Below are 23,971 nucleotides of genomic sequence, written 5' to 3'. Positions count from 1 at the left end.
CACATTCAAACAGTACCTATGTTTTGAGTTGTAAAGGAGGGGGCAGGAGTCAGGCGTAGCTAGATGGAAGCCCCCCATGACTGGGATTGGCCGTGAGGAGCCGAGTTTGGAAGATGCGGGGGTTTAGGATTGGGTGAGGACGTATGGGGGAAGGCATTAAAGAGTTGAGGGGTGGTCTGTGGGAATAGTGCAGGAAAGTGCCATTCTCCTGTAGGACTCGGACAGTGAAGACCCACCCACCCTCTTCTTTACTCCGTTATTTTATAAGTTTTGTAATGTGGGGAATAGAGCTAGTTGATATAGGGAGGTTTTAGATGGGCGGTGATGCTTAGTGACTGTCACAGTGGCTGGATTGGCGGGGGGGTGGGGTTCTTGGAGTTGGTACTGATTTGTTGGTACAAGGAATTTGCGAGAATTCCGGGCAGTTTGAAGTTACATGGGGGGTGGTCTGGCAATTTTTGGTCAGGGTTCTGGACGGGGTTTTACCCTGGGAGCTCTTAGGTGATTAATCTTTCACGTATTGTGGAAGTATGGTGCCCTCGAGCTGGTGGTGCACGGCTGAGGGTAAGATGGCGGTTGGATTTCTTTTGTGTTATAAAAGCCAGACCTATTAGCTCCAAGAACCCTCCCCTCTTATTTTATCTGGTATTATTATTGTTAAAATGTTAATGTTTGTATGTTAATCAAATGCCCACTGTGGCCAAATTTATTCAAAGAATCCATTGGTGAAGTGTTTTTGTTCGGAGTGGGTAAGGTGTAGCGTTGGAGAAGGTGGAACGAGGTAAATACGGTAAGAAGCCGTACTGGCCGTACCCGGTCAAGAGATAATTTTGGGATGGCTTGTAAAAAAGCTATGACTTCTTAGTTTAGTAAAGTGCTAAGCTTTTGATACTTTCCAAACAAGAATAATTTTTGCGCCCAACTGCGTGAAAACGCCACAGGTTCTTCCATTTCCAATGCCTGTGTATAAACAGCATTAAGGTATGAATCTGTTTCCAAAAAAGGGATATTTTTTGGACTGTTTATATAATGTAAGTATCCTACAAGGTCTTATACTGCTGTGTGTGATTAAACAGGTTATTGGTTACAACCGCTTACAATCCATTTTCCCCTAGCCAGATAGTTTGAGATGGCTTGGACATTATGAAGGCTGCCTTTCCATTATCGAGCTCAACATTAAATCAATAGATTCCAAGTGGAATTCTTATTGTCATACATATACTTTCCAGGCAAATAGTGGCTTGTTAGTAATGTGATCTGTGGTTATTTTTTTTGCCGCAGGTTAAATTTTTCAGAAAAATTTAGCAAAACCCTCAAATTCGAATTTCAAAACATCTGCTCATCTGTAGTATTTCCTTTTAGAATTGCTTCTTTAAAGTACCTCTTTAGTAAATGTATCCTCAAGCTGGTGTTCATGTTTCTTAAACTTTACCATACAAAGGCATCTTGCAAAAAAGACCTTTACTTCCAGCATATGCCACTGTGTTATTGTATCACAATTTCTGTGACTTGCTTCATTTCGTGTGTACAGTATATGCCATGTTGGTGTCATATGCTGCCTTGTAGAACCTCTCACAGTACAGTATGTGCCTTCTGGAGGCAGCAATAGAAAGCTAATAACACCAATTAATTGCATTTATTTAATATTTTTTTTTATTTATAGTGCAACCAATAACTGATAAACCTAAAGGAAATATAGTGACAATCACAGATCAAGAACGTAAGACAAGTAAGTACTTATCTGGTTGATCTCGTTGTTGAGGTGTATACAGCGCCTTGAAAAAGCATTCGTTCCCAGTGAACTTTTCCACATTTTTCAAGTTACACCCACACACTTAAATGTATTTTATTGGGATTTTATGTGATACCACCACAATCTAGCAAATATTTGTGAAGTGTAAAGGAAATAAAAGGTTTTCTAATTAATTTAAAAATATAAATCTGAAAATCGTGGCGTGCATTTGCACTCAGCCCCTTGCAGTCTATAAATAAAATCCTAAGTGACCAATTACCTCCAGAAGTCACAGAATTAGTAAATTGAGTCCACCTCTGTGTAATTTACTCTCCATATAACTACAGCCGTTATGTGAAGGCCTCAGAGGTTTGTGTGAGAACATTAGGGATCAAACAGCATCATGAAAACTAAAGAACACACCAGACAGGTCAAGGATAAAGTTGTGGAGAAGAGTAAAGCAGGGTTAGGTTATAAAAAACAGATCAAGCTCTGACCATATCATGGAGCACTGTTCAATTCATTATCCAAAAATGGGAGTAGTTACTGGTTTGATTTTTCACCACACTTAGGCCTCATTCAGACATTTTGATTCTTATCATATGTAAAAACACAGCCTGCTGTTCAGTGCTTTGTTCTGAGTTTCTTCAGTGTCGGTCAGTGTTTCAGTTCTTATCATGTGTTTTATCAGCGATTCTTCACTGATGAAAAAAATGGACAAACCCGCCCTGTCCATTACAATGTTACTCACCGACAGCACACGGATGTCATCCATATTGTAGGCTGTGACTTTCACAGAACCATAGAATTTTATAGGTAATTTTGATCAGTGCGTCCAAACAACATGGTCTGCAAGAAAACACAGACATGTGAACAGCCTCATATAATATAATGTGTATTTGTTCTCGCAGTGATTTTCAGGGATGTCTGAATGAGGCCTAATGAAGATGTTTCAGCCGTGTGCCGAATGCATACTAATTGATAGCGTCAGAATATTACTGATGGCAGGAGCAGATGGCGGTATTTTCGGTCTGAGTGCGATCAGACAAATCATCGGATCACACTCAGACCAATGTTATTCTAAAAGACCATGCACATGTGCAATACTTTGCTCGGACAATCTCTGCAGCATGTTCAAATTTGATCCGATATTTGGATCGCACTCGGCCATGCAAATCAATGAGTCCATGTAAAACATCAGATTGTACTCGGATGACATCTGAGTGCAGTCCAATTTCCATGGACTGACAGAATGGAGAAGATGGAGAAGTTTTTTCCATCGTCTCCTCATCCGAAAAAAATCAGAGCAGACTATGATCACACTCTAATCAAACTCTGACCAGAATGTGATTTGCATAGTCGTCCCAATTCTCTCGAATAAGAGAATATAACGTCACCTGCACCTGCCCTAATTCTTTATACAGGAACATGACAAATGACTTTGGAGCTCTGTAGTGAAACAAGAATGGATCTTCCTGGTCCTTAATCTCTTTGGCAGTTTTATATCTGCTACCTTTAGCCGTATGGGTTCTCCATGTCTGTACAGTGGGTACGGAAAGTATTCAGACCCCTTTCAATTTTTCACTCTTTCTTCCATTGCAGCCATTTAGTAAATTCTAAAAAGTTCATTTTTTTTTCTCATTAAAGTACACTCTGCACCCCATCTTGACTGAACTGTATGAGGGCTTGTTTTTTGCGGGACGAGTTGTACTTTTGAAAGACACCATTCATCTTACCACATAGTGTACTGGGAAAAAAAATTCCAAGTGCAGTGAAATTGTAAAAAAATACAATTCTGACATTTATTTTGGGGAATTGTCTTTATGGTGTACATTTTGTGGTAAAAATTACCTTGATTCTCCTAATCAATATTAATCCGGTGATGCCCAACATGTTTTAATATTATTTTAGCTCTGATAAATATTCAGAAATTTTCAAAAACAAAATGTTGGGTTTGTGTCACCATTTTCTGAGACCCTTAATATTTTTATTTTTTGGCCGATGGAGCTTTGTGATGGCTTATTTTTTGCAGGGTGAGACATAGTTTTTAGTAATTCCATTTTGGGATAAAGGTGATTTTTTGATCGCTTGCTTTTTATGTGGAATTGCAGAGACAAAAAAAAATGTAATTTTGACTTTCTTGAATTTTTTTGGTTTATGGAGTTTACTGATCAGGTTAATTGTTTTTATATTTTGATAGATCGGACTTTTCTGAACGCAGCGATACCATATGTGTATTTTTTTTTATCTTTTGAATATCTTTATTTTCAATGGGGGAAAAAGTGTGTGATTTGAACTTTTTTAGTTTTTTGGCTTTTTTAAAACTTTTTTTTTTACTTTTTCTGTTATGGTTACCCCCCTGAGGAGACTTAAAGATGCGATCATCTGATCGCTTGTGCTATATACAGCGATGCCCCAGCATCGCTGCATATAGCAGAAGTCATGGTCTTTTTTGAAGCCCAGCCACAGACAGGGTTTCAAAGGAGCTCCGTAATGAGAGGATCGGGGGTCATCAGCTGACCCCCAGCTATCATGACAACCAATTGGAGACCCGCTATCACATAACGGGGGCGGTGAAAATTACATGCACACATGTCGGTGCGTGTTAAATGCTGCTCTTTAACAGGTAAACACCCACTCCACCCATGATTGTTAGCGGCGGGTCCTGGCTGTAATACACAGCCATCACCTGTCGGGTATAAGGCGGGTTCACTATAAGAACCCTCTTCATATACCCACTTTTGACATGCGCTGGATATGTGTAATAGAAGGAGAAAAGTCTTTCAGAGAATCAGTGCGAGATGTATGTAATAAGGAGAAAGAGCGCCATCTGGTGAGCATTTCAAGTTTGGACGCTGGACCTGGTCAGGTGACCTCCAGCAGAGGATTTCAAAATTTAGCGTTCGAGCGCGCAGAGCCTGAGGTGATTTCGGCGCCAGACACTGAGAGAGACGTGACGCAGGCCGGACGCGCTGAAGTAACCAGCGAGAGAGACCGGGGTGAGAGACCCGTAAGGCAAGACGGGTGGCTGCTGGTGAACGAGCACGGGATTCAGCGCAGCTACGGAAGAGGACCAGGACTTGGATACGACATTAAGGAAATGTAGAAGACCCTCCTACCCACGACGTGGTAAACCGCCCCGATTGACAGGACAAAGAGAGGATAGAAACGAGTCGTGCCGGAGAGATCTCAACAGCAGAAGCCGACGAGTGTCATCACTGAAGAGGGCTGTCACTTCAACCGCTCCCTCACGGTACCGGGAACAATTGGGTTTAGGGTATCAGGTTGGGAGGGGGACGGGTGAGGTGGAACAAGACAAACGGGAGCTAATTGACTTTGTCAGAAAAAGACTTAAAGGCCTAGCGGGAATAACCAGAGACCCCCGCTAGGGCCATTTGCAGAACCAATGGACTTCAGTGCTATTCCCATATTTGGGCTAGATACAGTATTTTAGAGAAGGATTTTATTGCTATCGTTATTGCTATTGTGATGTATTGTGTGTTATTGCTATTGTTATTGCTATTGTGATATTGTTCTCATTACTAACCCCTGTTGCAATCCCTGTCAGCTTGTTTAATATATATACATATATAAATTGTTATTTATAGGTATTTGACTGGCATTTGTACTGCGGATGTCGTGAATAGGTTAATGTCCAATCAAAACAGCTTGAACCAACAGGAAAGCAGCACCATACCGCTCTGTCCTTTGCAGCTGTACGGTCAGCCATTGACTGGAACCTCCCAAAAAATCCAAACATAGCCGAAATTATTTAAGAGGCACGAGCGTTTCTAGAACCTTTGGCCACTTATTTCTCGTAAAGGTCAGATAGATCACTTGTGCAACTTCTGATCAGAGATTGGTGGATATACAGTTGGGCTCAAAAGTTTACATACCCCAGCAGAAGTTTTCCTTTCTTGGCCGTGTCTCAGAGAATATGAATGATAACAAAAAAACTTTTTAAAACTTTTTCTCCACTCATGGTTATTGGTTGGGTGAAGCCATTTATTGTCAAACTACTGTGTTTTCTCTTTTTAAATCTTAATGACAACCAAAAAAATCCAAATGACCCTGATCAAAAGTTCACATACCCCAGTTCTTAATACCATGTATTGCCTCCTCTAACATCAATGACCGCTTGAAATTTTTAGTGGTAGTCGTGGATGAGGTTCTTTATTTTCTCAGATGGTAAAGCTGCCTATTCTTCTTGGCAAAAAGCCTCCAGTTCCTGTAAATTCCTTGGCTGTGTAGCATGAACTGCGTGCTTGAGATCTCCCCAGAGTGGCTCAATGATATTGAGGTCAGGAGACTGAGATGGCCACTCCAGAACCTTCACTTTGTTCTGCTGTAGCCAATAACAGGTCGACTTGGCCTTGTGTTTTGGATCGTTGTCATGTTGGAACGTCCAAGTACATCCCATGCGCAGCTTTCGGGCTGATGAGTGCAAATTTGCCTTCAGTATTTGCTGATAACGTGCTGCATTCATCTTTCCTTCAACTTTTACCAAGTTTCCTGTGCCTTTGTAGCTCACACATCGACAAAATTTCAGCGATCCACCTCCGTGCTTTACTGTAGGAATGGTGTTCCTTTCATCATAGGCCTTGTTGACCTCTCTCCAAATGTAACGTTTATGGTTGTGGCCAAAAAGTAAAATTTTGGTCTGATCACTCTAAATTACCTTGTTCCAGAAGTTTTGAGGCTTGTCTCTGTGCTGTTTGGTGCATTGTAGGCAAGATACTTTGTGACATTTGCGCAGTAATGGCTTTCTTCTGGTGACTCCACCATGCAGCCCATTTTTCTTAAAGAGCCTCATTATTGTGCATCTTGAAACAGCCACAGCGCTAGTTTTCAGAGAGTCGTGAATTTCAGCTGATGTTATTTGTGGGTTTTTCTTTGCATCCCGAACAATTTTCCCGGCACTTATGGCTGAAATATTTGTTGGTCTACCTGACCGTGGTTTAGTTTTTACAGAGCCACAGATTTTCCATTTGTCAATCACAGTTTGAACGCTGCTGACTGGCATTATCAATTCCTTGGATATTTTTTGGTATCCCTTTCCTGTGTTATACAGTTCAACTACCTTTTCCCGTAGATCTGTTGACAATTCTTTTGCTTTCCCCATGACTCACAATCCAGAAACGTCAGTGGCTGGATGAAAGATGCAAGAGTCTGGATCCCAGAAACTCACTCAGCTTTTATGCACACACACTGATTACAAGCAAACAGGTCACATGTGAGGATGTTACCTTTAGTAGCCATTCAAACCCATTTGTGTCAAATTCTGTGCATGTTATCAGGCCAAAATCACCAGGGTATGTGAACTTTTGATCAGGGTCATTTGGATGTTTTTGGTTGTCATTAAGGCTATGTGCCCACGTAGTAGATTTGATGCAGAGCATTTTTGCCTCTCTCTTGCAGAAAAAAACGCATGCATATTTACATGCGTTTTTTCTGCCAGAGAAAAGCGTTTTTGCATGCGTTTTTTCAAGCAGTTTTCCAAGCGATTTTGAGCATCACTTGGAAAAGTGCTTGACAAGTTGGTCACACAATATAAATCCATGCAACTGGCATGGATTTATAATGTGTGAACAACTGATGCTTTAGATGCAGCATCTATAGTAAAAAAAAAAAAAGAGAGAATTAAAACGTTAAAAATAAAAAAAAACATGTATACTCACCTCTCCAGTGTCCTCCAGTCTGCTCCCGGCGGCGATCCTGCGATCCTCTCTCTTCGGCGTCCCGCGGTGTACTTTTAGGACCTGCGGTGATGTCATTTAGTCAGCTGATGGTCACTCGACCATCACCTGACCGCCATAGTCAGCGGTCGCGTGACCATCAGGTGACTAAATGACGTCACCGCAGATCCTGACAGTACACCGCAGGACGCCAAGGAAAGAGGACGTGGCCGGGAGCAGATTGGAGGAGACTGGAGAGCAGACCGGGGGCCGCCGGAGAAGTGAATATACAGGTTTTGTTTATTTTTAACTTTTTGATTTCTTTTTTTCACAGTGTGGTAGCCGGGATGAAGAGGAGTTGTAGTCTCCTCTTCATCCCGGGTACCACACGCACTGCGATTACGCTGCAAATTCGCAGTCATTGAATTTAATTGAAACACAGCAAATCCACATATACCTGCGGGTTTGCTGAGTTTCAATGTTCCTCAATGGCCGCGAATTTGCAGCGTAATCGCGGTAGAAATGGTCAAGCTGTATTTAGCAACGCAATGCGAATTCGGCGCGCAAATTAGCGCATCATGTGCACAGCAAATCCGAATTCACATTGCTTTGCATGGCAGACGGTTTTACAAGTGTTTTCGCTGCGTTTACGCAGCTACAAAAACGCTACGTGGGCACATGGCCTAAGATTTAAAAAGAGAAAACGCAGTAGTTTGACAATAAATGGCTTCACCCAACCAATAACCATGAGTGGAGGAAAAGATTTTTGTTATCATTCTTATTCTCTGAAACAAGGCCAAGAAAGGAAAAATTCTGCCGATGTATGTAAACTTTTGAGCACAACTGTACTCACAATCCTATCTATCCTGGTTATTATGAGACAAACTCTGTAACCCTTTAGTGACCATGACATTTTTCATTTTTGCGTTTTCACTTTTTTCTCCGCATCTTACAAGAGCCATAACTTTTTTACATTTTTTTTCAACGTAGCTGTATGAGACTTGTTGTTTACGGGACGAGTTGTAGTTTTGAATGACACCATTCATTTTACCAAATAATGTAAAAAAAACAGGAAAAAAAATCCACATGGGATGAAATGCAGAAAAAAATTCTGTTACTGTTTTTTCAGTTTTGTTTTTACGACATTAATTTAGCGGTAAAAATGACATGGATACATGATTGTCCAGGTCAGTGCAATTATGGAAAACTTGCATTGATTTTTTTTGTAGTGACAAAAATAAATGTAGAATTTTGTAAAAAAAAAAATTTGGGGCTGTGTGTCGTCATTTTCCATGGCGTGTAACATGTCTATCTTTTTATCGGTGGAGCCGTGTAAGGGTTGTTTTTTTGTTTGTTGAGACAATGTTTATATTGATGCCAATTTGTCGTACATGCAACATATTGATAGCATTTATTGCATTTTTTTTCAAATGCATATAACAATGAACTGGGCAGATTGTTAAATGAATAAGATGCCGCCCTGTGCCTGTACATAGTGATTCAAGTGTATTGTGCCAAGTGCTGCTCATATAAGAGGGTGGTGGCCGACTCTTGTACAAGGGCCCACCGGAAGATTCCCCTGTTATCCTGTGGGCCAGTCCAAGCCTGTGTGTATCTCTTGGTACTAGAAACAATATTACATATGTTAACCTATGCAGAAAAAACCCCTATGAAGTATAAACCTAACAGAACAGGGAAATACTGTACATGCCCATTTAAGCCTCATATGGAATAATACGGTTGCAAGAACTCCCATAAAGAAAAACAGGGGAAAAAGCAATTATTTGATAAATACAGTGCCGGCAAAAAAAATCTTTACAAATTCAACGAAACCACAAAATCTTAACGTTCAAGTGTTTTATTGCGGATATTTCGTTACAATTAGTATTTTAATTAATTAGTATTGATATTTACATTTTACTAAGCCAGTTTTGCTATTATATAGTTTTTGATTATTTCCTTCATTGTGTGCACTTTTAAGAAGTGAAATCATGATGCGGATTTTACACGTAAAGTTTTTTTTTACCGCACAAATGTAAAGATTTTTTTTGCTGGCACTGTAGAATTTATTATATGAAAATCACAAACAAGTACATCAATACTCAGTATAACAAATTATGGTGGCGGTGGACAACAGATCTAAAAAATGCCTGAGAAAAGAGACAACATCCCTCAAAGGATCCCGCACAATGAAAGCCTATATATAGAAATGCTCAGAAGCTGTTTTAAGATAAAAACAGAAGCTGTAAAAAGGAACAGCAATTAAGAAATACGGACCATGTGCAAGGACTAGGGTCCCTAAGTATATTTGTGTATATGCCTATGTCAACCATTCAAATATCCCTCGCCTTATGAAAATCAAAAAAGTGGATTCAAGCTGAGTGGTTAAAACATCCCACACAATGGTCAGGCTGTCAGGGCAGAAGAACTTACAAGATCCCCGATCCCATAATACACCGCAGAGCCCTTGCTGGACTAATATATGAGCATTAATAATGTGACTGTAACCCAGGGGTCTCAAAACTCGACTAGCTATATGGGCTGCACACGGAAAAAAATTGAATTTGGGGGAAATAAAACATGGTTTTCTAAATTATTTTAAAAACATACATTTTAAAATTGTGACGTGCATTTGTGTTCAGCCCCCTACAGTCGATAAATAAAATCCTGAGTGACCCATTGCCTCCAGAAGTCACAGAATTAGTAAATTGAGTCCACCTGTGTGTAATTTATTCTCAGTATAGCTACAGCCATTCTGTAAAGCCCTCAGAGGTTTGTGTGAGAACATTAGGGATCAAACAGCATCATGAAAACCAAAGAACACACCAGACAGGTCAGGGATAAAGTTGTGGAGAAGAGTAAAGCAGGATTAAGATAGTGAAAAAATAGCCTAAACTCTGAACATCTCAAGGAGCACTGTTCAATCCATCATCCAAAAATGGAAGGAGTATGGCTCAGCTGCAAACCTACCAAGACATGGCCATCCACCTAAACTGACATCCCAAGCAAGGAGAGCACTAATTAGAGAAGCAGCTAAGAGGCCCATGGTCACTCTGGAGGATATGCAGAGATCCTCAGCTAAGGTGGGAGGATCTGTCCACAGGACAAATATTAGTCGTATACTCCACAAATCTGGTCTTTATGAAAGAGTGGCAAGAAGAAAGCCACTTTAGAAAGCAAGCCATAAGAAGTCCTGTTTGTAGTTTGCAAAAAATCATATAGGGGACACGGTAAGCATGTGGAAGATGTTACGGATCCGGGTGGTGGAACCTCTGTGCTGCGGTGCAAGGAGGGACCAGAGGGGCGTGACTAAGTACCTACTTGGCCTGACCTAGGTCCCACGGTGGCTCAATCGACTCCGTGAACCAGGAAGGGACCGAGCAGGGAAACCAGGTGCCACTCTGGGACCGACCTTGTATGAGAGCAGGTGACTCCCACGGGTCTGATGGCAGTAACTGACCGGTACAGCGGATGAGCACGGCAGGCGGGCTGACGGGTGGTCCGAGTAGACAAGCGGGCTGATTCGGCTGATAGCCAGACGGGTGCTCCGGGTAGGCAGGCTGGCGAGCACAACGGGTAACTGGCAGGTGCTTCCAGGTAAGCAGGCTGACTGGCACGGCAGGTAACAGGCAGGTGCTTCCAGGTAAGCAGGCGGGCAGAGCCCATAGACAGACTGGCGGACTGGACTGTAGACAGACTGTCGGGCTGGAAAGTAGTCAGACTGGCGGACTGGACTGAAGAACAGACTGGTGGACAGGACTGACTTGCAGAGGGACCTGAGGGCTGAAGCAACAATAAGAAACACAGAGCAACAACCTTGCACGGGCACCTCCGTATTGGAGGAGGTTCTTTAAATAGGGAAAGTCCTCCGGCCATTGGTCGGGGACTTTTTAGGACGGCGCACGGCCCCTTTAAGAGGGAGGTAGCTCGCGCGCGTGCCCTAAGCTCAGTGCCCGGGAAGCTGCGTGCACCAGCAGCAGCAGGGAGGCCAGAAGACACCAGACCAGGAGCTCGGCGGTAAGGGGGACGGCGTTTCTGCCTGGCAGGGGGCAGAGACGCTGATGCTACAGTAGAAAGTGCTCTGCTCAAACTTTATTAGTTCAAGATAAAATACATGTGAAGGAGGTGGGAAAAACAACCATAATCAAGGTGCTGATCAAACATGTGTTCCCCAGATATAAATATGCTAGCTATTTAACCCGTTCTCACCCGGGTGGCGAGCATTTTTATTTGTACATTTCCGGCGCAATTTTTTACATTAATTGTATGATTTAATATTGAGCAGAATTAAGTGTGCTGACATCCACCTATATACAGTTTGAACCTAAATAAAGCCCCTTCTATATATCGTAAGAGCCCCCACAGCCTCCCCATGTCCAGGATGAGACCCCCCATAGCCTTCTCATGTCCAAGATGAGACACCCCCCCTCTGGCCTCCCCTTGTCCAGGATGAAACCCCCCATAGCCTCCCCATGTCCGGGATGAGACCCCCATAACCTCCCCATGTCAAGGATGAGACCCCTTCATAGCCTCCCCATGTCCAGGATGAGACCTCCCATAGCCTCCCCATGTCCAAGATGAGACCCCGATAGCCTCTCCATGTCCAGGATGAGACCCCCATAGCCTCTCCATGTCCAGGATGAGACCCCCATAGCCTCCCCATGCCCAGGATGAAACCCCCCATAGCCTTCCCATGTCCAGGATGAGACCCCTTCATAGTCTCCCCATGTCCAGGATGAGACCTCCCATAGCCTCCCCATGTCCAAGATGAGACCCCGATAGCCTCTCCATGTCCAGGATGAGACCCCCATAGCCTCCTCATGCCCAGGATGAAACCCCCATAGCCTTCCCATGTCCAGGATGAGACCCCATAGCCACCTCATGCCCAGGATGAGACCCCTCATAGCCTCCCAATATCCAGGATGAGACCCCCCCCATAGCCTCCCCAAGTCCAGGATGAGACCCCTTCATAGCCTCACCATGTCCAGGATGAGACTCCCCATAGCCTCCCCATGTCCAGGATGAGACCCCTTCATAGCCTCCCCATGTCCAGGATGAGACCCCTTCATAGCCACTCCATGTCCAGGATGAGACCCCTTCATAGCCACTCCATGTCCAGGATGAGACCCTCCCCATAGCCTCCCCATGTCCAGGATGACTTTCCATAGCCTCCCCATGTCCAGGATGAGACCCCCTCATAGCCTCCCCATTTCCAGGATGAGACCCTCCCCATAGCCTCCCCATGTCCTGGATGAGACTCCCCATAGCCTCCCCATGTCCAGGATGAGACTCCCCATAGCCTCCCCATGTCCAGGATGAGACTCCCCATAGCCTCCCCATGTCCAGGATGAGACCCCCCCATAGCCTCCCCATGTCCAGGATGAGACCCCCTCATAGCCTCCCCAGTTCCAGGATGACACCCCTTCATAGCCTCCCCATGTCCAGGATGAGACCCCTTCATAGCCTCTTCATGTCCAGGATGAGACCCCCCCATAGCCTCCCCATGTCCAGGATGAGACCCCCTCATAGCCTCCCCATGTCCAGGATGAGACCCCTTCATAGCCTCTCCATGTCCAGGATGAGACCCCTCATAGCCTCCCCATGTCCAGGATGAGACCCCTTCATAGCCCCCCCCATGTCCAGGATGAGACCCCCCATAGCCTCCCCATGTCCAGGATGAACCCCCCCTCCCCCATAGCCTTCCTATGTCCATGATCAGACCCCCCATAGCCTCTCCATGTCCAGGATGAGACCCCTCATAGCCTCCCCATGTCCAGGATGAGACCCCTTCATAGCCTCTCCATGTCCAGGATGAGACCCCCCATAGCCTCCCCATGTCCAGGATGAGACTCCCCATAGCCTCCCCATGTCCAGGATGAGACCCCTTCATAGCCTCCCCATGTCCAGGATGAGACTTCCCATAGCCTCCCCATGTCATGTCCAGGATGAGACCCCTTCATAGCCCCCCCATGTCCAGGATGAGACCCCCATAACCTCCCCATGTCCAGGATGAGACCCCCATAGCCTCCCCATGTCCAGGATAAGACCTCCCATAGCCTCCCCATGTCCAAGATGAGACCCCGATAGCCTCCCCATGTCCAGGATGAGACCCCCATAGCCTCCTCATGCCCAGGATGAAACCCCCATAGCCTTCCCATGTCCAGGATGAGACCCCTTCATAGCCTCCACATGTCCAGGATGAGACCCCCCATAGCCTCCTCATGCGCAGGATGAGACCCCTCATAGCCTCCCAATATCCAGGATGAGACCCCCCCATAGCCTCCTCATGTCCAGGATGAGACCCCTTCATAGCCTCCCCATGTCCAGGATGAGACTCCCCATAGCCTCCCCATGTCCAGGATGAGACCCCTTCATAGCCTCCCCATGTCCAGGATGAGACCCCTTCATAGCCACTCCATGCCCAGGATGAGACCCCCCCATAGCCTCCCCATGTCCAGGATGACTTTCCATAGCCTCCCCATGTCCAGGATGAGACCCCCCATTGCCCACCCATGTCCAGGATGAGACCCCTTCATAGCCTCCCCATGTCCATGATCAGACCCCCCATTGCCCACCCATGTCCAGGATGAGACCCCTTCATAGCCTCCCCATGTCCAGGATGAGACTTCCCATAGCCTCCCCATGTCATGTCCAGGATGAGACCCCTTCATACCCCCCCCATGTCCAGGATGAAACCCCCATAGCCTCTCTATGTTCAGGATAAGACCCCCCATAGCCTCCCCATGTCCAGCATTAGACCCCCATAGCCTCCTCATGTCCAGAATGACACTCTTATAACCTCCCCATGTCCAGGATGAGACCCCCATAGCCTCCCCATGTCCAAGATGAAACCCATCATAGCCTCCACATTGTCCAGGATGAGACCCACATAGCCTCCTCATGTCCAGCATTAGACCCCCATAACCTGCCCATGTCCACCATTAGACCCTCACAGCCTCCCCATGTCCAGGATGAGACCCCCATAGCCTCCCCATGTCCAGGATGAGACCCCCATAGCCTCCCATACAAAAAAAAAGAACACACTATATTCACCTTGGTCCTGTTCCCAGGGCGCTCTGTCTGTGCCTCTGCTCCTGTCTCTGGTGCGCTGACTCTGCAATACACAGCTGACGCAATGAAATGACGTCATTGCACCAGCTGTTTCACACGCTGATTGGTGGAGGAAGAGGCTGGAGGCCCCTCCTCCACCAATGCAGTCAGCGCGGATGGAGACAGCGGGCGGAGACAGTGGGTGGGCGTGGGATAGCGCGGTGCGGAGTTAAGTTTTTAAATAAAATGGCAACAGAGTCAGTGCGTGCACATACCCTGCTATCTGGCACCATTTTGTTGAAGACACTGCAAATTTGTCTTCAACAAAATGTCGCCGGAGATCGCGCTATGCGCACACGCACAGGCGCTGACTCCGGCGCCTCACTCCTCTATTCTTACCCTCCGGTACCCTCAGCTCCTGATCCCCCTCTACACTTGTGGACCCCTGCTTACAATATTTATTAATTTTCTAATGGTGGAAAGGGTTAAAATGTCACATATATTATTTGTGTATCCAGTGATAAACTGGGGTGCCAAGGGCCCACCAGTAACCAACTCCAGGGCCCCACTTTTTGGCTACATGCAAATGTGACATTATCCTCAATCACAGATTTATTTATCTTGGAATATGTTTAATGCAACAACTCCATTCCTGTGTATGTACCGTAAATGTTCTATTGCTAGGTTTGTGTATTGTCTATAAAGTTAAAAAAAAAAAAAAAAAACTCCCAGAGGCTCACACACAGAAAAGACCATGTGACTGTGTGCAGTTTCCTGTGTCTGTGCATGAGAGGAGAAGCAGCCTGCTGATGCTGCACAGAGACACTTAAGATATGTATATTCCTGATTCCACAAAGCCTATCATATCTGTACCTGTTTATTAGCTGATTAAAGCTTTGTTCTGTTGTCAACACGCTTTGAGAGTGTCCTGAATGATCCGCTGCCAACAATTTAACAATGAACTGGGCTGATTGTTAAATGAATAAGATGCCGCCTTGTGTCTGTACATAGTGATTCACGTATATTGTGCCAAGTACTGCTCATATAAGAGGGTGGTGGCCCACCGGAGGATTCTCCTGCTCTCCTGTGGGCCAGTCCGAGCCTGTGTGTATCTCTTGGTTCTAGAAACAATATTACATATGTGATAATCTCTATTCATCTGTTATCATTTTAGCAACACCAAGCACCATTTTACCTGAAGTCACAAGTGAGTGATAAAATGTTTTATCCGTCACTTAGTGTTAAACTGTTTGTCACCTACTCTCTTCTGCACTATTGTCTTGTGTGCACCATTGGTCTTGCCAAGCAGTTCAGTACCGCTTCCCAAATACTTGTTTTGCATCAGTCTCCAACCTCCTCTTCCTTGATTGACAGCTCTGACATTACATGGACTAAAAGAAGGAGGATATATATGGAAAACAGGTAGGTTGGAAGGTTCACTGAACTGTGTGCAACCACCAGGTCTGGCAACTCCCTCAGCTTTGTAGGAAGTCTCACTGTTTTCATGGTCCCTCACTGGATCACCCTGGTACTCGTATGATTCACCTGGTGTTTGCTCTACCTATTCAGAAATGTACTAGTAATTTTGAATAGTGCCACCATATATTTTTGTCTTGTTTCAAACATAATTCATAGTAATTTCTTAAAAAGAGTATGTCACAAAACTCTCTACTCTTTTCGGACATCTTATATACAAACAAAGCTCCCTGTATACTCGTAATAGCTGTTAGGCGTCGGGCGTTTTCTGGATCTGAAATTGGTTAAAAATCATCAGTGGATTCTGTGGTCTCCTATTCCGGTCCAGCCGGGCATCGCCGTCGGTGCCAACACCTAGCTGGTGCACAATGTACAAGTTGTCTCTTGGTTCTTTGTTCCTAGCAACATGAAGGATAGGTTGCGGGAGGAAACAGGGCTGCTACAGCCTATGTCCAGGATTCACTGCACTGAGCATGCCCGTGACATGGCGGACCGTGATTGGTGGTTTGGGAGTCAGCTGATCCGGTGTCCTGGCACCGCCTGATTGGTCGTGGGTGACGTCACCAATAATGCGACGGTGGGCAGGGCTTAATCTTTAAGTAGCCCGCCCACAAACATTGCCGGCGTGCTCTGATCATTGAGCTGTGATGGTGTTATTGTGTGGACGCTTGGTCGTTTGGGCTCCACGTGTGCTATTGCTGTTATAGCTTCTGACAGGCAGGTTTAGCGGGGGATAGGCAGCCTTAGATGGAGGGAGGCAGGTAGCTTCGTCTGACAGTCTGGATCCGATAAGGGGGTCGCTATACACCCCTGAGCAGACTGCAGACTCCGTATTCCCGACACCGCCTGTTAGCCACGTGGAGAGATACTCCTCAGTCCGGTAGCACATCGTCTGGGAGCACGTATACGCCGGCGTGAATCACACATGCATCCTAGCGCCTGCTGCGTAGTCCATGTGCAGTAAACAGGGCTACAGATACATTATTTGTCTCACATCTCTAATGCAGTTAACGGAGATAGTGCGAATCCCTATTCCCGTTCCGGTGTGCAGTAACACGGAAGGGATTGTTATTTCAGTTGGTTGTTTTACCTTCTTACTCGGAAGGTGTTCGGCCGTAGTCCTTCAGGCTGTGTCGCGGGCCCCGGGTTCGGTTGCTTTCCATTATTAATAAAGTTGTTTGCAACCGTCCCCTTAACAATAGCTATAGCCAAACATTGGGTATATTACAGGTTGGTTAGTCTGCAAGCCCCTAACCTTTACAACCCAGAAAATGCACTGATTTTGCCAGCCCTACATTTGAGTGCAGTCTTCCTGGTCACGTGCCCCCTGGGGCCATGGAGTATTCGGCGTCGGGCTGGTCGGTTCTTTTAGGATAGTCATAGTGGCGTGACCTGGTCCGTGGCCCCGGGTGGTCATTAATAGAAGGGAATAATGTTTTGGGGATAAAGTTTCGTGACGCCACCCGTGGTATGCGGCTATAGGTGGCCGCCGCTGCTATTCAGGCCCTTTGGTGACACAGCAGAGATGGTTCAGCTCTCCAAGGGTAGAGCTAGGCCCCAGGGCAGTTAAAGAGGTAGCTTTGTTGATACCGCAGCCTCCGGTTTGCTAGCTGAGTCTTGCAGTCCTCCACTAGTCTGGGGCCGGTCCCCTACTGCGACCTGATCCTTTCTCCCGACTACGGTCGACGTAAATTTGGGAACACGAGTGGACTCCGCAATTCCCGTGCCCCTTGGATCCCTTCTCTGTCTCTGGAGCCCTTCTCTGACTCCCTCACTCCTCTCGTTCTCTCTCCTACTGGGCCCCTCTGAATGGGCCCTTTCTGTCTGGCCCTACTCCTCAACGGTCCTCACTCACTGGGCCCCTCTGACTGGGCCCTGTCTTGTCTGGACCCTACTCCTCAATGGTCCTCACTCACTGGGCCCTTCTAGATGTTTCTACCTGTCTTTTTATACTGTCTGTCATGTGACCCACGTCACTAACTGTCACTTTACTTGGTCCCCTCTACCTTCAGCCCTTCCTTGTGTACTCCCCTAAACTACTTCCTCCACCCACCTCCTCTACCTAGTTCCCTCCTCCAGACAGGGACAGGGACTGTGCTCTCCCTCAGGAGCAATCTTGCCCTTCCCTACTGGAGTGCTGTGGTGTTGGATGTGGGTGTGTGAGTCCCGGGTAGTGCTCCCTCCTTACCAGAGAGTGGGGTACCACACCTCTGGCTGAGATGCAGTACCTCTGTGGCGACTGGACCCGCAGGGGCGCCACACTGGCTAGATGAGGTGGAGAGTCCGCTATAAAAGGCTTTGCCAGGTAAAATGTCTGGAGTCTGACCTGAATACCGACGGCCTTGTTGATGCTGGTACTCAACAACTGCCCTCTTCTGCTCACAAATCCTTCCCAACATCTGCAGTGTAGCGTTCCAATGCATGGGGACATCACACATCAGTTGGTGAGCCGGAAGCTGCAAATGCTGCTGAAGCACGGCAAGGGCGGTGGAATCTGTAGCGGACTTTCTAAAATGGGCACACAGGCGGCGTACTTTGACAAGCAGATTCGGCAGATCCGGGTAGGTTTTGAGAAACTGCTGAACCACGAGGTTAAGCACATGGGCCAGGCATGGTACGTGTGTGAGCTCGCCTCGCCTCAGAGCCACCACCAGGTTCTGTTCATTGTCACACACGACCATGCCTGGCTGTAGGTTCAGCGGTGTCAGCTACAGATCTACAGTGGGTACGGAAAGTATTCAGACCCCTTTAAATTTTTCACTCTTTGTTTTATTGCAGCCATTTGGTAAATTCTAAAAAGTTCATTTTTTTTCTCATTAACCTTTTTACAGTCTATGATGTATTAATACGCGTCAGTGCCCTGGGCTTTAAGAGCCTGACCCGTATTAGTACGTCATCGCGATCGTGCGCGCACACAGGCTGTGCGGGCGCGATCACCGCCAGGTGTCAGCTGATTGTCACAGCTGACACCCGGTACTATGTGCAGGGAGCGGTCCCGCACCGCTCCCGGCACATTAACCCCCGCAATGCTGCGATCGAAGTCGATTGCAGCATTGCGGTGGCAAGGGGAAGTGATCGGTATACTCACCTCCTCTTCCGGCCTCCAGCGCTGTCTGACGCGGCCTCCCGGGTGTTGCCATGACGACTTGATGTCATCATGACAACATCCGTGTCACCAGGCAGCTGGAACATTGTTTGGTCATGCGCAGTGCACGACCACACAATGTTCTCACTGTGCAGCGCTGACTGCCTGCATAGCACAGGGATGGTGCTCCATCCCTATGCTGTGCAGGCGATCAGAATAAAAAAAGTTAAGTCCCAGAGTGGGACAAAGTAAAAAAGTGTAAAAACTCCCAGAAAGTGAAAAAAATTTTTTTAAAAAAATTGTAAAAATATAAAAAAAAATAATAATAAAAATAATCCACCAAAAATAAAAATATAATGTACCCATCAATAAATATTATTATGAAAAAAAGCAAACAAACAATAAAAGTACACATATTTGGTATTGCCGCGTCCGGAACGACCTGACCTATAAAACTGTCCCACTAGTTAACCCCTTCAGTGAACACGGTAAAAAAACAAACAAAAAAAAACAAAGCAAAAAACAATGCTTTATCATCATACTGCCAAACAAAAAATGGAATAACACGCGATCAAAAAGACGAATATAAATAAAAATGGTACCGCTGAAAACGTCATCTTATCCCGCAAAAAAACAAGCTGCCATACAGCGCCATCATCCAAAAAATAAAAACGTTATAGCCAGGGGTGTACATAGGAATCATGGGGCCCCATAGCAGAAGTTCTAATTGGGCCCCCCCCTCCTGCCCCCCCCCCCCAAAAAAAAAAATGTAAACCTCACAACTTTCCAGCCTTTACATAATAATTTTCTTCCTGCTGAAGTCCTAGATTCCTTTTTCTTTGCCCCATAAAGTGTGATGCCAACAAAAGTGTCCCCCAAACACAGTATGATACCCCCATGGTGAATTCCTCCACATGCGCAGTATAATGACCCTACTGTACCTCACCTCAACTGCCCTGGCAAAGTATGGTGACCCAAACACAGTATGATCCTCCAACTGTGACCCCCACACAGCCCTCCATGCAGTATAATGGGCCTATATACAGTATAATGGCCCCGCACAAACCTTCACACTCTACATGGCATAATGCACTCGCCATGGTCCTCCACACAGTATATTGCACTCCCCATGGTCCTCCGCACAGTATATTGCACTCCCCATGGTCCTGTATGCAGTATAATGTAGCCCCCCATAGGGTAAAAATGCGGCCCACACCATAGGATAAAAATGCAGCCCCCACCATAGGGTAAAAATGCAGCCCCCACCATAGGGTAAAATGCAGCCCCAGTCCTCCAGTATTATCAGTACTCACTGATTTAAAAATAAATACATAGTTACCGCTCCTCGTTCCCTGCTGCTTCAGTCTCTGCAGCGCGTCTCTGTCATCACCTCAGCAGCTGCCAGCTCCACTGTCTGACAGAGTGTGGCGCGTCATCATGCCGCTGCGTCAGATGCAGAGGAGGAATGATGAGAGAGGGAGTGTCACATGACGCAGAGAAATATAGGTTTACAACACAGGACCCAGCCTGCCTCCTCATCCTTCACATATGCAAACATGCGCATACACACAGTACGCAGACATGCACACCTGCACACACACAGTGCGCAGACATGCACACCTGCACACACACAGTACGCAGACATGCACACCTGCACACACACAGTACGCAGACATGCACGCACACGGTAAGCAAACATACACACACATGCACATGGTACACAGATATGCACACATACAATAAGCAGACACGTGCATACAGACATACATACATATTTGAACACATTCTTAAAAACACATAAAACAGACATAAATATATACACACAGTCATACACATACACACAGAATTATTTTTATTATGGGGTTTGGGGAAGCTGGCGACAAGCCTCACTCACCTGCCCCGGCCTGTGTCCCATCCAGCTCCTCAGGCATGTGTCAGTGCAGTGCTGCTGGCGTGTCACAGACATGGTCCTGCACCATCAGGGGGGCCCACTCGCCGTCGGGGCCCGGGCCGCTTCCATAGCATTTGTGTAGGACCTCTGGCGCTGCTTGATTGCCGACACTTCACCTGACATGGCCGTGCCCAGTGCGATGTGCCACTGTGTCTGGTAGTAATGACACGGCAGGGGCGATGCACACAGCCACACAGCGCACGGCCATGTCAGGTGAAATGCCGGCAATCAAGCTGCACCAGAGGTCCTACGCAAATGCTGTGGAAGCGGCCCGGTTCCCGACGGCAAGTGAGCCCCTCTGATGGTCCAGGGTCCCGGTACCTGCCTGGGTGCTGACGCCGGCCCTGCATATGTGAATATATGGATGTACCCACAGATAAATACATGGGCATCACATACACATATGTACACAAATACATAGACATGACATATTACACACTTCTATACAAACATATTAGACATTCTATATTTATAACCACACATTGCACATGGACTTACCCTTTCTGTAGATGGCTGCACATGATGCAGGTTCTTCCATCTTCTCTATAATGTAGCCTCCCCTCCTCCTTGGGCCCGACTGCAGAGCTCTCTTGGTGTAATTGCAGGGCAGGAGGGGGAGAGCAGAGCAGGGGAGGGGGCAGGGAGAGCAATGGCCATACTGTAAGCTGGCACTGTGCTCAGCTGGTGGGCGGAGCCTCCTCTCCTTCACTGCACTGCAGCTGGTGAGTCATCCTCTGCTGCCCAGGATGCATACGTTTTACAGAGTGGATTTCATCTCCCGACTCCCGGGCCCTGATGGCTCACGGGCCCCATAGCGGCTGCGTGGTCTGCCTCTATGGACCGTACGCCATTGGTTATAGCTCTCAGAATAAAGCAATGCAAAAAAATTATTTTTTCTATAAAATAGCTTTTATTGTGTAAAAGCGCCAAAACATAGAAAAACTATATAAATGTGGTACCGTTGTAAACGTACTGACCCAAAGAATAAAGCGGCCTTATCAATTTTACCACACGCAGAACAGAATTAAAAAATAACAATTCCTGAATTGTTGGTTTTTGTTTATTCTGCCTCCCAAAAATCGGAATAGAAAGCGATCAAAAAATGTCACGTGCCTGAAAATGTCACCAATAAAAACGTCAACTCATCCCGCAAAAAACGAGCCGCCACATGACGCTGTCTGCCAAAATATGGAAAAATAATAGCTCTCAAAATATGGCGATGCAAAAACTAGATTTTACAAAAAATGCATCTTTTAGTGTGTGACAGCTGTCAATCATAAAAACCCCATATGATTCTGGTATCACTGTAATCGCACCGACCCGAAGAATAAAGTCGTCTAATCACTTATACCACACGAGAAACGGCGTAAAAAATAAACTCTCGGGTTAGGGTTGTGCTAGGGTTAGGGCTGGAGTTGGGGTTAGGGTTGGGGTCGAGATTTTTTTCAAAAGTAAGAAAAAAAGATGACGATATGGTGACTAGTGTTGAGCGCAAGTGCTCGCTACTTGAGTTTGCATCGGGTGCTCTGGTATGCATTGAGTATCGTGGGTATTTGAGTGACATGCTCGAGTCTCCGCCCCATATGCTTCGCAGCCAAAAAACTTTGCGGGAATTGCCTGCCATGCACGAGCGATCCCTGCATGGGTTTTTTTCGGTGTGTAATAACCGTGAAACATGCGGGGCAAGGACTCGAGCATGTCACTCGAGCACACACAGTACATGGTGCATACCTGAGTACCCGATGCAAACTCAAGTAGCGAGCACTTGCGCTCAAGACTAATGACAACTTATTCAATATGATGACCTAATGTTATCAAATTCTCTGTCGTACCTCTGGGTTCAAAATGTTCACTATACCCCTTGATAAAATCCTTGAGGGGTCTAGTTTCCAAAATGGGGTCACTTGTTGGGGGGTTTCCACTGTTTAGGCACATCAGGGGCTCTCCAAACGCAACATGGCGTCCGCTAATTATTCAAGCAAATTTTACAATCGAAAATTCAAATGGCGCTCCTTTCCTTCCGAGCCCTGTCGTGCGCCAAAACAGTGGTTTTTCTCCACATATGGGGTATCTGCGTGCCCAGGGGAAATTGCACAACAAATTTTGGGGTCCATTTTTTCCTGTTACCCCGCGAAAATAAAAAAAAATTGGGTCTAAAGTAACATTTTTGTGAAAAAAGTTAAATGTTAATTTTTTTCTTCCACATTCCAAAAATTCCTGTGAAGCACCTGAAGGGTTAATAAAGTTCTTGAATGTGGTTTTGAGCACCTTGAGGGGTGCAGTTTTTAGAATGGTGTCACTTTTGGGTATTTTCTGTCATAAAGACCTCTCAAAGTGACTTCAAATGTGATGTGGTCCCTAGAAAAATGGTTTTGTAAATTTTGTTGGAAAAATGAGAAATCGCTGGTCAACTTTTAACCCTTATAGCTCCATAACAAAAAAAAATTTTGGTTCCAAAATTGTGCTGATGTAAAGTAAACATGTGGGAAATGTTATTTATTAACTATTTTGTGTGACATATGACTCACCCCCTGGGCTGTGGCGCACCCGGAATCGGGCTTCAGTGCAATGTTTGGGGTAGTAGTGGCAACCCGATCCCGTGGCTCAGGGTGGTCAGACCAAATGCTGTGGCAGTCTATTTGTAGGGTTTTGAATGTCCGACTACGCCACCCGTGGATTGCGGTCAGGGATGACCGCCGCTGCAAGGCAGACCGCTGAGGCTGATGTTGGTATGCAGCACAGGGATAGGATAACTCCCCACGGGAAGAGTGTAGCCTCAGGGCCGTGTAATAGGATGCTGAGGGTGATGGTGCAGGCCGCAATAATAAGGGTTCGGAGTCTGCTTCAAACAGTCCAGAGTCTTTATTGTAGTTAGTACTAATGACCCAACAGGAGTACAGGGTAGGAATAGGCCTGTGTGTCTGAGAGCATTCGGGCGAGCCCCACTGGTCAGGGTGAGTGTGAAGGCCTACCGTTCTCTCTTTGCCCTTGCTGACTATCCC

General features: G+C 46.1%; 1 protein-coding gene across 32 annotated transcripts in view; it reads left to right on the top strand.

Annotated features, from left to right (window-relative positions):
* Window positions 1-23,971, top strand: part of VSIG4 (V-set and immunoglobulin domain containing 4) — a 791,917-nt gene that overhangs the window by 37,047 nt on the left and 730,899 nt on the right. For 25 of the 32 annotated variants that reach the window (XM_073640885.1, XM_073640876.1, XM_073640881.1 and 22 more), the window contains exon 3: window positions 1,664-1,729. The exons of the other annotated variants lie outside the window; for them this stretch is intronic. In XM_073640885.1, coding sequence (XP_073496986.1) covers window positions 1,664-1,729 — 66 coding nt within the window. The remainder of the gene's footprint in view (window positions 1-1,663; window positions 1,730-23,971) is intronic. 32 annotated transcript variants of the gene reach the window in all.

The sequence above is a fragment of the Phyllobates terribilis genome, unplaced genomic scaffold (genome assembly GCF_046119375.1).
Source record: "Phyllobates terribilis strain yellow unplaced genomic scaffold, ASM4611937v1 Scaffold_7__3_contigs__length_470593459, whole genome shotgun sequence".
Taxonomy (NCBI): Eukaryota; Metazoa; Chordata; class Amphibia; order Anura; family Dendrobatidae; genus Phyllobates; species Phyllobates terribilis.
Note: the sequence above shows the minus strand (reverse complement) of the source record. Positions and strands in the feature narration are given on the sequence as shown.